Source organism: Otolemur garnettii, unplaced genomic scaffold (assembly GCF_000181295.1).
Source record: "Otolemur garnettii isolate 467f Iridium unplaced genomic scaffold, OtoGar3 scaffold00012, whole genome shotgun sequence".
Classification (NCBI taxonomy): Eukaryota; Metazoa; Chordata; class Mammalia; order Primates; family Galagidae; genus Otolemur; species Otolemur garnettii.
Window position 1 is genome coordinate 30017180 of NW_003852407.1, and position 16164 is coordinate 30033343.

A 16164-nucleotide genomic window follows, 5' to 3' on the forward strand; every position below is an offset into this window, starting at 1 on the left:
GCCCAGCTATGTTTTGGTTGCAGCTGTCGTTGTTGTTTGGCGGGCCCGGGCTGGATTCGAGCCTGCCACCTTAGATGTATGTGGCTGGCACCTTAGCCACTTGAGCCACAGGCGCTGAGCCTGATTAAAATTCTTATTCAGGCTCGGCACCAGTTGCACTGTGGTTACAGTGCCAGCCTCCTACACCTAAGCTGGAGGGTTCGAACTTGGCCCGGGCCAGCTAAAACAACAGTGACAACTACAACAACAACAAAAATATATCCTGGCATTATGACAGGTGCCTGTGGCCCCAGCTAGCTATTTGGGAGGCTGAGGCAAGAGAATTGCTTAAACCCAAGAGTTTGAGGTTGCTGTGAGCTGTGATGCCACAGTACCAAGGGCAAAATAGTGAGACTCTGTCTCAAAAAAAAAAATTCTTATTCAATATATTGAGCTTTTTTCCTTTCTGGCTATAAATCTTATTAGTTATATTTTATGTGAAGAAATGCTTAGCTTAAATTCATGCATTGCAACTGATCCTATGGGCCAGAATTCCGTGAAATTCAGAGCAACTATTTTGGGATGAGAAATTCTTTGAATAATCTACAAATCCATTAGAAGAAATCAAATACTCCAGATGACTGCCAGATGAGGTGTATATATACATATATGTGTATATGTATAAATATACATATGCCACCATCAAGTGCTCTGGTATAGACAGGCTCAGGTTCAAATCCTAGTGTTGGCTCTAAGAAGTTTTATTGTCTTAGCAAGTCACTTTAACTTCTCTAAGCTTTAGATTGTTCAGGTATAACAAAAGTAATACTATCTATTCCACATGATTGTTATGAGGATTAAATGAAAAAATATAGATAGGATGATTAATAAATATATCACTAAAAGCAATCAATAAATATTTTATTGTCATTTGCAGCATCATTATTCAGATGAAGAAACTGAGGCCCAAGAAGATTATGACTTGCTTGAGTGATATAGTAGACTAATTGCAGAGCTGGAACTAAATACAAATTTCCTATTGTCCAGCCAAGTTCTTTCCCCCTTTTTATTAATATCATATATGTGTGTATGTGTATATATATATATACTTCTGTATACACACACACACTGAAATAGTTTGGGGAAGCTATTGTTTTTAAAATTTTGGACTTAATTATATCCACATTTTTTGAACTAGAAATGAAGCCTTTTTTTTTTGAGACAGTAGTAAACCTTAGTAGAGTGCTATGGCTTCACAGCTCATAGCAACCTCCAACTCCTGGGCTTAGGCAATTCTCTCTCTTATTCCTCCCGAGTAGCTGGGACTACAGGCACCTGCCACAGCACCTGGCTAGAAATGAGGCATTTTCTATAGTTTAGTAATGTCTTAACCTGTCTTGCTCAGTAGAAAATGTAAAGTTTCATTTTAAAGTATATTGCTTTTACTATAAAGATAGTCATGATGCTATAGTTTAAACCTTTGTGTGGTTTGTTCAGCTTGAAGAAACGAACAGCATGCTAACCAAAGACATTGAATTATTAAGAAAAGAAAATGAAGAGCTAACTGAGAAAATGAAGAGGGCAGAGGAAGGTATGTGGGTATTCTGAATCATCATGTTAAAACAAATTTAGTGATTAATCTTTAGCTGTTTTTGTCTTGTGTGTTAGATTTTTTAAATATCTGTTTCCATGTATTAAAATGTAGCCTTAAGAGTAGTTTTAATGAGGTTACTGAAAGTTAACTATGTAGTATATACTAATTTAAATAATTAAGGACATTGATATTTGGAATGGAGAAATTGGAACCTGTGGCCTGAAGGCCACATGGTGACCTCCAGATCCTCAAGTGCAGCCCCTCGACCAAATCCAGGCATCACAGGGAAAAATCCCTTTGTTAAAAGTATTTGTTCTGTGAAATTTCCATTCAGTTAAAAAGTCCTACAAAAGATCCAGAAGGCCGCAAGTTCCCCACCCCTGAGCTGTACGATAACATTTTATGTAATTTGTCGACAGACTATAAGTTGAAGAAGGAGGAGGAGATCGGTAATCTTAAAGCTGCCTATGAAAAGAATATCAATACTGAACGAACTCTTAAAACCCAGGTATACATGCTTTCAGCCTTTTCCATGTTTTTGTATTTGAGTATCATATCTTTAAAATTAATAATTACTGTTTGTGCACATTTTCCTAAAACCAAGATTTATAGGTTCATGTTTGTCATTAGAACAAATATAAATTCTTCCCCTATTAACTATGGAAAATGAATTTGTAAAATAGGAATTCAATTAAGAAAGCTATGACTTGTCTAGTAAGGTTGTACAGTTATACAAGGTAAGGACATAGGGGCCAAGGCATGGAAACCTTATTTGCTAGTACTACAGCCTAACATCAGAAGTGGGACTAGCCTACTTCTGATATGTTACTGTTTCTGGGTTGCAAAGTTAAATAAAGGCTCCTGGTTCTTCCTTTAAATTGTAAGATAAATCAGTGTTAGTTACTTGTGCTACCAGTTATCATATTCCAGCTTTCATTAGGTTGTCCTGATTTTCAGACACACAAAAAGTCCTGCTTTCAGATTCTGAAGAAAAAAATACATTTTTTCTCTTAATGAGATTTAAATTGGATGGCTACCATATAGATCTTTACTAATAGTATTTTAATATTTGCATAGGCTGTTAACAAGCTGGCAGAAATAATGAACCGAAAAGATTTTAAAATTGATAGAAAGAAAGCTAATACACAAGATTTGAGAAAGAAAGAAAAGGAAAATCGAAAGCTACAACTGGAACTCAACCAAGAAAGAGAAAAATTCAACCAGATGGTAGTGAAACATCAGAAGGAACTGAATGAGATGCAAGCGGTAAGGCTTGTGTGTGTGCATGTATGATTGTTTTCTTAAATTGTTATTACTATGTTTACCTGTTATTTGTAACAGGTAAACATCTATCTTGTTTAGATTGGATTTTCTCATATTAAAAAACACACATTTTAGGCTCGGCGCCTAACGCACCAGCCACATACACCAGAGCTGGCAGGTTCGAATCCACTCCGGGCCTGCCAAACAACAATGACAGCTACAACCAAAAAATGGCCAGGCGTTGTGGTGGACACCTGTAGTCCCAGCTACTTGGGAGGCTGAGGCAAGGGAATCGCTTGAGCCCAGGCGTTGTAGGTTGCTGTGAGCTGTGATGCTGTAGCATTCTACCCAGGGTGACAGCTTGAGGCTCTGTCTCAAAAAAAAAAAAACAACAACACAGTTTATACTTTTCATAGTTGGATCGTTATTCTAATATAAACCATGTTTGTGTAAAATTAAAAAGGCATTCTGTTGCCTATTACATCTTGAGTAATTTTTACTCATTGTTAGCTGCTTGATTGCAGGCCCTACTGTGGCAGAGACAACCAAGGGTTTTGCCTGTTGGTTTCAGATTGGAATTGGGATATGGCTGCTACAATATTGACATAATTGGGATAGAAGTTGTGACAAATTCTAGATTAGTTATTTTTCTAGGCAAGACTCAGTTTCTGAAATCAAAATGTTAAGCATAATTTTTTGTTACTTCCCGGCTTAATAGCACAAAATAGAGAACCCAGGGTCTGGTATTAACCAGACTTAGATCCAATCTTTGAGTCCATCATTTATAGTTTTACCATCCTGAGAAGTTTTATACCTTTTAGCCTTTTTCCACACACTGTCCAGGTGATGGACACACTTACAACTTTGACTCAAACTATATATAACCAATTCGTTTAACCCAAACTCTTCTATCCCCATAAGATTCTGAAATTAAAAATGTAAAAATAAAAATATACTATTTCATTTGAAGAAAGAAAAGCATTTTCTGTTATTTTGACTTTTGGGGAGGTCCCTTAAGTCCCCAAAAACTTTTAAAGCAAGGAGAAAAGGACTTTTAAGTAATGATTACTGAGAAAGTACTTACATTTCTATAGTGGATCAAAATCTGTTGTGGTAAACATTCACCAAGTTTGCAGGAAATTTTAGGTATTAGCAATTTTAATTACTTGTTTATAGTTCGGTTAATGCTTCATGTTGGAAAATATTTGAGCCTGAATACTTATATTATCTTGATATTTTTCAAAAATAGCAATTGGTAGAAGAATGTACGCATAGGAATGAGCTTCAGATGCAGTTGGCTAGCAAAGAGAGTGATATCGAGCAATTGCGTGCTAAACTTTTGGACCTTTCGGATTCTACAAGTGTTGCTAGTTTTCCTAGTGCTGATGAAACTGATGGAAACCTTCCAGGTAAGAATAATTCTATTACGTCATTCAAGTTTGCTCAGAGAGACATAGAAATTAGTATGTATTTCTTTCCTTGGATTTTCTGTCATTTTGCCTATATAATTTTAAACAGTAATTCTGGTTTCTGATAGCCAAGGCCTAATGATGATTATATACTTAGTGTGTTTGATAGAATAAAAGCAGTTATAAACGATCTTAGGCTATTAAAGTAGACCTGAGAAATTGTACCTGAATAGAAACCTAAAGAGGTTTATGAATTCATTTTGAGCAGCCTAACTCCATGGTGAAAGTCGAAGCTGCTGTTACACCTCTCACTATTTAGAGAAAATTGTGTTTTTGTGAGCAGCAGCTGGTTAAAGTTTTATGAATTCTTGTGCCGAAACTAAGAACATACTTCATTATCACAACTGCAGCAGCTGTATATTGAAATCTGTCTAATGGAGTAGTGATAAATTTAATCAGACTTTGTTAAGTTTGGAGAAATAGGTAAAATGAGTTGGGTAAGGCAAGGTAAAAGGAGGCAGGTGGGTTGGAACCCAGCCCCGGCCTGCTAAACAACAATGACAGTTGCAACAACAACAACAACAACAAAAAATAGCCAGGTTTTGTGGCGGGCAGCTGTAGTCCCAGCTTACTCTGGAGGGTGAGGCAGAGGCTGTGAGAGGACTGGGGCCCAGGGGGTAAATAAAGGCAGAAATGAGTGGCTGGGATTTCATACTTTTTTGTGTCTTCTTTCAGCACAGAATCAGCTAAAAAATAAAGACAGCCTTATCCTTAGCTTAATCATAGTGTAAGATACTATAGTACATTTGTGTCACTTTAACAGAGATGAGAAATACATGTATTATAACTCTAATTGAGAAAAGAAGTGAATAGGTCATAATTATTAAAACATACATGCTCGGTGGCGTACATTGCTCAGTGGGTAGGGCACTGGCCACATACACTGAAGCAGACATGTTTGAACCCAGCCCCAGCCTGCTAAACAACAATGACAACTGCAACAACAATAAAAAAAATAGCCAGGTGTTGTGGCAGGCGCCTATAGTCCCAGCTACTTGGAAGGCTGAAGCAAGAGAATCATTTAAACCCAAGAGTTTGAGATTGCTATGAGCTGTGACACCACAGCACTCTACCGAGGGTGACATAGTAAGACTCTGTCTCAAAAAAAAACTTATACGTTATACATTCTTAGTTCAAGGTTTAATAGATATTACTTGTTTTTGAGAATTTTGATACACGAAACTTGATAAATCACTTCAAAAAAATGTATGATCTAGTTCTTGCTCAAGAAAATGGTCCCAGCACTTGGGAGGCCAAGGCTCACAGGTTCGAGACCAGCCTGAGCCAGAGTGAGACCTCATCTCTAAAAAAAATAGCTGGGTATTGTGGTAGGCACCTGTAGTCCCAAATACTTGGGAGGCTGAGGCAAGAGAATTGCTTGAGCCCAAGAGTTTGAAGTTGCTGCGAGCTATGACAACGTGGCATTCTACCAAAGGTGACAAAGTGAGACCCTGTCTCAAAAAAGAAAGAAGGAAAGAAAGAAAGTAGGACTCCACTATCACATAGAGGATGAGGACTTAAAAAAAAAAAAGTGGGTCTCAAAGTAAGAAATGAATTTAACTGCTGTGTGTATACCATATGATCCCTGCCCTCATTCTTTGATGGCTTTACTAGTCCAAAATCAGGTATCTGGGAAATATAGGACAGGGAAGGAATATTTTGTATTCTAATGGCCAAGGAATTCTTTCTATTTTCCTATTTTTGGCTCTCTGAAACGGCCTGCCTCTTGACAAACTTGTAATTACACACATGATTCATTACTGGAAGATCACTTTGGATTTAACAAGAACTTCTAGCTTCAGCTGTTATTTAAACATCTTTCTAAAGTTAGACTTACTCATCAATAAGAATATGACTTTTAGAGGTGTTTGGCTATATTCCTTCAATTGTTGAACTAAAACTGTAGTTTAATTCCCACTTCATTCCTACTGCATCGCCCAATTCCTTTTGCCTATTTCTCCAAACTTTTTTTTTTTCGCAGTTTTTGGCCGGGGCTGGGTTTGAACCCACCACCTCTGGGATATGGGCCAGATACCCTACCCTTTTGAGCCACAGGCGCCACCCTATTTCTCCAAACTTAACAAACTCTGACTAAATTTATCGCTACTGCAATAATAAATAACAATAAATCATTCGGCAAAGAGATGCTAGCTACTGCAATAGATAGACTTCTGTATACAGCTATTGTGGTTGTGATGGTGAAGTATATTCGTAGTTTTAACACAGGAACACAAAACTTTAAACAGCTGCTACTCACAAAACCACACTTTTCTCTAAATAGTGAGTTGAAGCAGCTTCAACTTTCACCATGGGGTTAGGCTGCTCAGAATAAATTCAAGATACTCCTGGGGTTATCTACTAAAGGGATTTTAACTGTATTTAGTATCAATTGAAAATCTTGACCAGGCTTTTTTCCCCTTTATTCTGCCCATTACCCTTTAACTTTGTATAATGTTTTCTTTGCATTGGGTTAAACATCTCAGAGACTGGTATGTTACTGGTGTATATAGACCACTTGAATTAAAAAATGAGTTGGTGGGACCACTAACAAGGAAGAAGGTGATGATTTTATTACCTGGCTTATTCAGGAAGGCTAAACTTAGATGATAGTCAGATGGGTTGATTGGCAGACTTAGAGTAGGAATCCATTTACATTTCAGAATTCTGTCCCAAGAAATTGACATAGGAATCATTCAGCAAAGAGATTTAAAAATATTTCTACTGGCTGCATTCTATGTATGTTACTTAGAATATCAGTGTGCTTTTAGGGATTTTGTTTTTAAGGTTTTAAAGTCTAAACCAAGTAAAAAAGGAAAAAAAAAAAAAAGACGGCCATTCTCCATTACTATAAAATAAGACCAGTAAGATACCTCTTTTCCTATTCCTGTGTTCTCAGTCTGGAAACTTTAAAGAATCTTAACAGTGCTGAATCTTGACTTTCATGTTGGAAATCAGAATTAATGGATAATCTTTATCAGTGTTATTTATCTCTCTTTGTGTCAGATATTTTGCTAGTAAATTGAAAGTCTCAAAAATGGCCCCTAACAAAGTTAAGGCTTTGCATCCATATCTAGGAGGAATTTTTGAAGAATTTTGATACTCATTAAAGACTAAAAAAGGGAGGACTTTGAATAGATTAAGTTTACTCTTGGTTAAAATAATGGCTTTTTGAAATATGGTCATATTTTTAGTTTAATGGGTTTTTTTTAAGTAGTCGGATGAACTGATACTGTGACTTCTAATATTTCTATTAGACATCATCAGTTAGTATAAAGATTCTGATTTAAGGTGGTGCCCATGGCTCAGAGGAGTAGGGCACCAGCCCCATATGCTAGAAGTGGTGGGTTCAAACCCAGCCTCGGCCAAAAAAAAAAGATTCTGATTTAATTATCTCTCACATCTAGAGATCTGCCTGGAATCTTTTCAGTGGGTATCTTGTGATGACTCAATTAAGTCTCTGCTTTAAATTTTGCAAATTTAAATATCTTATTTTGAAGCCAGGCACAGTGGCTCATGTCTATAATTCTAGCACTCTGGGAGACCAAGGCAGGTGGATTGCTTGAGTACAGGAGTTGGAGAGCAGCCTGAGCAAGAGTAAGACCCAGTCTCTACTAAAAACAGAAAAGCTACCCAAGGGTTGTGGCAGGCACCTGTAGTCCCAGCTACTCAGAAGACTAAAGCAAGAGGATCACTTGAGCCCAGGAGTTTCAGATTGCTGTGAGCTAGGACACTATGGCACTCTACTCAGGGAGACAGAGTGAGACTCTTATCTCACACACACAAAAAAAATGAAACAAAACAAACAAAAAAAACTGTATAAAAATCTTATTTTTAAAAGGTTACTTCTCTGAATGATCAGTCATGGAGTCCTTAAAGTAACTTTCATTTTCTTAATTCTTTTATGTCTATCTTCCCTTTGGTTCTGTGGCAGGCTATAGCCTAACATACTGTATAAATATAAAGATTACAGGGCAGCACCTGTGGCTGGCTTAGTGGGTAGGGTGCCTGTCCCATATACCAAGGGTGGTGGGTTTGAACCCAGCCCCGGCCAAACTGCAACAAAAAAATAGCTAGACATTGTGGTGGGCGCCTATAGTCCCAGCAACTCGGGAGGCTGAGGCAAGAGAGTCACTTAAGCCCAGGAGTTCAAGGTTGCTGTGAACTGTGATGCCATGGCACTCTACCAAGGGCATTAAAGTGAGACTCTGTCTCTAAAAAAATGAATAAATAAATAAATAAAGATAACACTTAGGGTTATGGGTTACCTGTTGCCTAGGTGATAAAAATCTTTCATGTGATAACTGTGGCTTTTCCTCATTCTTTCCTTTTCCTTCTTTTGGAACTGCTGACCTAGATATCAAAGGAGAATGTAGAAGTAGATGAAACATAAGGGAAAATACCTGGTATTACCACTTCGTTAATAGTTATCATCTCAGGCTGGGTGCCTGTGGCTCAAGTGGCTAAGGCACCAGCCACGTACACCTGAGCTGACAGGTTCAAATCCAGCCCAGGACCACCAAAGAACAATGATGGCTGCAACCAAAAAAACAAAAAACAAAAGCCAGGCTTTGTGACAGGTGCCTGTAGTCCCAGCCTCTTGGGAGGCTGAGGCAAGAGAATCACTTAAGCCCGGGAGTTTGAGGTTGCTGTGAGCTGTAATGCCACGGCACTCTACCCAGGGCTTGAGGCTCTGTCTCAAAAAAAAATTATCATCTCATCTGTATCCTTCTTTTTTCCATCCAGCTTGATTAAGGCTATATAACTTAAACCTGAAAATAGTAGATTTCTTGTTATGTTTCTAATTCTAAATATTGGAGTATGTGAGAGTTTGTGACATCACCCAGATCTAACCAATGATTTGAAAATGTTTAAAATGATTTTCTACCTCTGTTTCTTAAGCAGTATATGGTTTATCCAAGTAAACTAGTGATCTTCAGAAGTTAGCTTTGATGTTTAAACTAGCTATACTGAATACAGATTTACTATAATTAGGCTCTTCTTATTTGAGTAAAGGAACCCATTGCTAATATTGCAATAATATCCAATTTTTTATAAATTCAGATTGCTTTACAACTATATAAAATTTGGAACCAAGTTGTTTTTGTACTTCTGTAGCATACTATTACTAATAATCTAAATTTAGAAGTTCTTAGCATGAGTTTCATTTACTTATCTGGAGGAGGTGATTTCTTGGTTTGCTATGTGAAAGATTGGAATTTACAGCACTATACCTTCAGCCCTTTAAGTCACAAATGGTCCTGGTTTTAGAGGTCTTTTGTGTTTAAACAACTGATGAATATATTAACTTGTCTCTAAAGTAAGAGTAAGGAAACAGAGAAGAAGCTAGTAAATATTTTTTGTTGTCACTAAGCTTAGTTCAGATGTTTCTTTGGGGGAGTTTAACAGAAGGAAAAACTAAGATTCTTTCCCATAACACTATTGTTTCGGAGGAGATTTTTTGTTTTTATTTTTGAGACAGAGTCTCGCTCTGTTGCCCCTGGTAGAGTGCTATGGTGTTGTAGCTCACAGCAACCTCAGACTCTTGGGCTCAAGCAGTTCTCTTTCCTCAGCCTCCTGAGTAGCTGGGACTATAGGCACCCGTCACAACGTTCAGCTATTTTTAGAGATGGGGTCTGGCTGTAGCTCAGGCTGGCCTGGCTTGTGAACTTGGGTAGTCCACCTAGCTCAGGCGATCCACCCACCTTGGCCTCTCAGAGTTCTGGGATTACAGGAACATTATTGTTTTAAATTGGCAAAAATCTAAACATGTCCTCAACACCTTTATTTGAGTTCCAGATTTCTTCATTTAAATTAAATATAAGCAAATATAAAAGTTGGGTGTATTTGATTCATAAAATGCTCTTAATATATAAAATTTGTAAAGAAACATTGAAATGACAGCCTAAAGTCATGGCATAATGTGTGTAACAACTTACCAAAAATATATTTAAAAAAAAATATACTGGCAGTTTAACCCAAATGTAGAGCCAGAAAGGATAAATGTTTTTGTCATACACCATTTTGTATAAATGTCAGATTTTAAAAGCTTTCATATCTTTATTTTCCATGAGAAATAATTGATATTAAGCAGCCTTGTATCTTCAGATATTGACTATTTTTTATTCTAACTATTGTTCATCTTAATGTTTTCTAAAGCATACTTTAACACAGAGGGCTACATTTTCTGCCACATTAATGGGGAATTTTTTTTTTTTTTGAGACAGATTCTCATTTTGTCATCCTTGGTTGAGTCCTGTAGCATCATAGCTCACAGCAACTCATGCTCTTGAGCTCAAATGATTCTCTTGCCTCAGCCTCCCTAATAGCTGGGACTACAAGTACCTGTCACAATGCTGGGCTATTTTTAGAAACAGAGTTGTGCTCTTGCTCAGGCGGATCTCCAACTCCTGAGCTCAAGCAATCCACTTGCCTTAGCCTTCCAGAGTGCTAGGATTACAGGTGTGAGCCACCTCGCCCAGCCTTGTAATGAGGAAATTTTCTAGCAATAACTTTTTTGCTTCTGTAAGATAAAATATTTGGGTGATCAGTACATGAAAAGCAGCCTTCTGCATGTTATTTAATATAAATCTGTTCATCTGGTTTTAAAATTGTAATCATTATTTACAGTCGTTATTTGATGACTTTAATTGGCTAATTCAGAAAAGGCCAGAATTGCCAAATAATCCATGTATCTACCAAGTACCTCATCCCTGTGTTACTTACTGTTGGATATATAAAGCCAGTGTTAGAATAGGATCCCTATTCTATCAAAACTTACCAAAGAACTACAAACTACCTAAGGAAACAAAATAAATAACTAATGAACTAAACAGCAGCAATTAAGAAAAAAGTTGAAGCTCGGCACCCGTTGCTCAGTGGTTATGGTGCCAGCCACATACACCGAAGGTGGCGGGTTCAAACCCGACCTGGGCCAGCTAAACAACTGTAACAACAACAACAACAACAATAGCTGGGCATTGTGGGGGTACCTGTATTCCCAGCTACTTGGGAGACTGAGGCAGGAGAATCACTTAGGCCCAAGAGTTTGAGGTTGCTGTGAGCTGTGATGCCACGGTATTCTACTGAGGGCGACATAGTGAGACTCTGTCTCAAAAAAAAAAAAGTTAGACAGTGCCTGTGGCTCATGGAGTAGGGTACCAGCCCCATATACTGAGGGTGGCAAGTTCGAGCCCAGCCCCGGCCAAACTGCAACAAAAATAGCCCGGTGGGTGTTGTGGCGGGTGCCCGTAGTTCCAGCTGCTTGGGAGGCTGAGGCAAGAGAATCGCCTAAGCCCAAGAGCTGGAAGTTGCTATGAGCTGTGATGACATGGCATTCTATGAGGGTGACAAAATGAGATTCTGTCTGTCTCCAAAAAAAAAAAAAAGAAGAAGAAGAAAAAAAAAGTTGAGAGAACAAAAGGGTCGTTTTGGACTGAAATTATCTCACTGTTTCCTCCTCTTTTAACAACTACAGTGAATTAACATAAGCAAAGGTATGGAGACATTAGGTACATGGTAGAAATAGAGTGAATATCACCCCAGTTCATTTAACTGCAAAGTTTGTTCAGGCATAAAATAGTGTTACACTATAGAAACAAGCTTAGAAATTACAGGGTGTCCTAAAGGTTGTGCATAGAGTCACCATACATAGGAAAAATGGGAAATTGTAGATAAAGGTACCTTACTTATGTGTAATTTCCCATTTTTCCTATGTATGGCAATTCTATGTGCAGCCTTTGGGACACCCTGCAGAATGCCCAAGTTTCAACCCTAGAGCTTTGACAGATACTGATAGAGTAGCCTTGGATGAGTTAGTGGACTTTGCCAATCCTTGGTCTCTTCCTAGTAGAACATATCCTACATTCCTAGGGATATAAATATCCTGTATTGGTGAGATTATACATAGGTTAAATATGAGATGTTATGTGTAAAGCATTTGGTAAATAATAAATGTTCAGTAAATACTACCTATTGTTACTATTACTGTATGGCTAAGCTTTATAGCTTTGAAAATGTGTACGGAGGAACACCATGTATTCCCATTAAATTATGGTTTGAACCATAGTATAATCTGTCACATTATATCATCATCCTTTCAAATTAGTTACTTTTCTAGTCTTTGGTTTCAAGCATAGTAAGATTGATACAGAAAACATTTAAATTGAATGAATTTTCTTGTCTCCAATCTAATGAATAATAACTATTTCTAGTGTAGTCATCTTTATCCCCAGATATTTCTGATAAATATTAGTTACATTTAAATAATTATTATTATAAAATGTCTTGATGAAAATAATCAAAGACTATCTGGGATGCACAAACTAGTTGAAATATTACCAGTTGACCCGCTGAATTGTGTGTTGTTTTATTGTTTTTAAATTATGGTATCACAAACTTAAAAGTCTTTATTCCCCATCAGTTTGAGAAGGATTGTAATTGGACTTACCACTACCATTAAGTGCCCCCCCCAACCAAATTTGGATAATTTCATAAAATTGTTGTGGATATTTGACCAAAAAGTTTATCAGAATGTTATCCTGAGAAAACAAATAAAATGCTTGTCTCTTATTCTTTATATCTAGTTGATTCTGCCTGCATTCCTTATTTATTTATCTTCTATTCTTATCTTCTGTGAGTAATAGGACACTTCAGTACTTTTGCTTGCTCTTTCTTGTGTAAATCATGGCTCTGATTTGTTCTACTTGCTGCATAATTTTTTCTTTTCTTTTTCTTTCTTTTCGCTAAGTATTTTTATATGAATATGAAATGATATTTATAGTCCTTTTTGTCATATCCCATTTAAGCTGCAATCCATTCCAGTCTTGCCTGGCTCTTAAGGGTATTGTTACTTCATACGTTTGTAATTGAGTACTAAATGTTAATTTTTTATGGGTAAAGTGGCTTGGAATTTTTTTCTGCAATATTTGTATGGCCATTAAAGTTTATTTGTGTGATTAAAGCATGGAAGAGCAAATTTTAGCACTTATTCATTTGTGTTCAATTGCCTGTTGCTGCATGCTGTCAGACAACTTGTAATAGTTTTTCTTCTTGTTACATTTTAAGACTATTACATTTTCTTTCCTCCAGAATCAAGAATTGAAGGTTGGCTTTCTGTACCAAATAGAGGAAATATCAAACGATATGGCTGGAAAAAACAGGTACCATATTAAACATTTAGGTTAATACAGTATAATCTCAACATAAATGGCAAATATTATGCTTATCACTTTAAACCAAGTTAATGGTGCTCCTGTATCTCTTCCCTCTTTTTTCTCATTTCAGTATGTTGTAGTTAGCAGCAAAAAAATTTTGTTCTACAATGATGAACAAGACAAGGAACAATCCAATCCATCTATGGTATTGGACATAGAGTAAGTAGCCTTTGATTTAATTTTGAGGTAGTTGAGTGTGAACTTTTGATAATTATTTTTAGATTTACAGTTTATATTTTGTGTTATTTAAATAACATTATCTACTTTTCGGGTTTCCTTTGTTTCTTTTTTTTGAACAGGATCTCACTCTGTCATCTAGGTTAGAGTGCAGTGACAGCATCGTAGCTGTCTATAACCTCCAACTCCTAGACTCAAGGCAGGAGTTTTTCTTGAACTTAAGGCCAAGGTGGAAGGATCACTTAAGACTAGCAGTTCAAGACCAGCCTGGTAACACAATGAGACCACTGTCTCTACCCAAAAAATTTTAAAAAGTTAGCCAAGAGCAGTGGTATAAACTTGTAGTCCTAGCAACTTCTGGAAGCTCAGGCAAGAGGATGCCTTCAGCCCAGGAATTTGGGGTTACAGTAAGCTATGATCATACCACTGAACTCCTGCCTAGGTAACAAAGAGAGACCCTATCCCTATTAAGGAAGAAAGAATGTGGTTAAGCTGGGTGGGCCTGTGGCTCAGTAGGTAGGGCACCAACCCCATACACCGAGGGTGGCAGGCTCAAACCTGGCCCTGGCCACACTGCAACAAAAAAATAGCCAGGCGTTGTGGCAGACGTCTGTAATCCCAGCTACTTGGGAGGCTGAGGCAAGAATCGCCTAAGCCCAGGAGTTGGAGGTTGCTATGAGCTATGTGACACCATGGCACTCTACCGGGGGTGATGAAGTGAGACTGTCTCTACAAAAAAAAAAAGAAAAGAAAAGAAAATGTAGTTAAGCCTAAGATTGTTGCTTCTGTGCTGAATGTGTATGAACTTTTTTCTTATCATTATTCCCCAGAGCATACTGCATAACATCTATTTACATAGTACTTAAATTGTATTAAATATTATAAGTAATCTAGGTTTAAATTATATGGGAGGATGTGTACAGGTCATATGCAGATACTATGCCATTTTATATGGGACTTGACATCATTGATTTTGGTATCCTTAGGGGACTTGAAACCAGTCCCCCGCAGACACCCTAGGATGACTAATGTCATCACCAAATGATGATAATTTTACTTCTTTCTTTCTAATAAAAAAGAATTTTTCACATACAGAGATTCACATGACCACCATGACAGTCAAAATACAGACCATTCTCTCACAAGGCTCCCTGTACTACCCTTTTACAGCCACAGGCAGCTCCTTCCTCCAGTCCTCCCTGTTCCATGGCAACATTATATGTGTTCTCTGTCTCTATACTTTTGTCACTTCAAGGATGTTATATAAATGGAATCAAATAATGTGTAACCTTTGCAATTAGCTTTCTTTCACTCAGCATAACTCCCTTGAAATCAATCCAAGTTGTAATTTTTTTGTTTTCACTTTTGGGGAGTATTCTGTGTTGTGGACGTATCATACTTTTCTAGGGTGGCTCTGCAATTTTATATTTCTGTCAGCAGTGTTACGTGTGATTTAGTTTCTCTAAATCTTCACCACATTTGATGTTATTATTTTAAAAATCTGATAGATGTAAAGTAACACTTTTTGTAGTTTTAATTTGTATTTCCCTAATGATCAATGTTGTTGAACATCTTTTTTTGTATTTATTTGTCATCTATGTCCTCTTCAGACAATGTCTGTCCTTTGGTATATATGAGTTTTCTTAATGGCCTATGTCTATTTTCATTTTAGTAAATTGTTTCATGTTCGACCTGTAACCCAAGGAGATGTGTATAGAGCTGAAACTGAAGAAATTCCTAAAATATTCCAGGTAAAAATCTGAAATCATAATTTCAAGTGATCTTTTACCTAAGTACTAAGTGCTTTTCTGAAGTAAATGTAAAATATAACAATGCTTTTATATATTTGAAAATTTTATGTACGCATTTAAGATTTTGTGATCTTATTCCTTTCACCGTTCCTGAATGCAGATACTATATGCAAATGAAGGTGAATGTAGAAAAGATGTAGAGATGGAACCAGTACAACAAGCAGAGAAAACCAATTTCCAAAATCACAAAGGCCATGAGTTCATTCCTACCCTCTACCACTTTCCTGCCAATTGTGAGGCCTGTGCCAAACCTCTCTGGCATGTTTTTAAGCCACCCCCAGCCCTAGAGTGTCGAAGATGCCATGTTAAGTGCCACAGAGATCACTTAGATAAAAAAGAAGATTTAATTTCTCCATGTAAAGGTAAGTAAAGATGATTATTTTTATAAGTTATAACAAACTTAGTTTCAAGTCCCAGTGTGAAATAAATAATTTCAAGTGCAATCATCTACAACAAGTTGAAAGAAAGAATATTTTTGGCGCCTGTGGCTCAATCGGCTAAGGCACCAGCCACATACACCTAAGGTGGCAGCTTCAAATCCAGCCCGGCCTGCCAAACACCAATGATGGCTGCAACCAAAAAATAGCCGGGCGTTGTGGCAGGCGCCTGTAGTCCCAGCTACTTGGGAGGCTGAGGCAAGAGAATCGCTTGAGCCCAGG

At 37.3% G+C, this 16164-nt stretch overlaps 1 protein-coding gene across 1 annotated transcript in view; it reads left to right on the forward strand.

Annotated features, from left to right (window-relative positions):
• ROCK1 (Rho associated coiled-coil containing protein kinase 1) overlaps positions 1 to 16164 on the forward strand; it is a 155020-nt gene that overhangs the window by 133243 nt on the left and 5613 nt on the right. The window contains exons 23-30 of the mRNA XM_012802019.2: positions 1464 to 1570; positions 1993 to 2081; positions 2651 to 2839; positions 4086 to 4245; positions 13393 to 13463; positions 13588 to 13676; positions 15367 to 15445; positions 15606 to 15867. Of these exons, the coding sequence (XP_012657473.1) occupies positions 1464 to 1570; positions 1993 to 2081; positions 2651 to 2839; positions 4086 to 4245; positions 13393 to 13463; positions 13588 to 13676; positions 15367 to 15445; positions 15606 to 15867 (1046 nt within the window). The remainder of the gene's footprint in view (positions 1 to 1463; positions 1571 to 1992; positions 2082 to 2650; positions 2840 to 4085; positions 4246 to 13392; positions 13464 to 13587; positions 13677 to 15366; positions 15446 to 15605; positions 15868 to 16164) is intronic.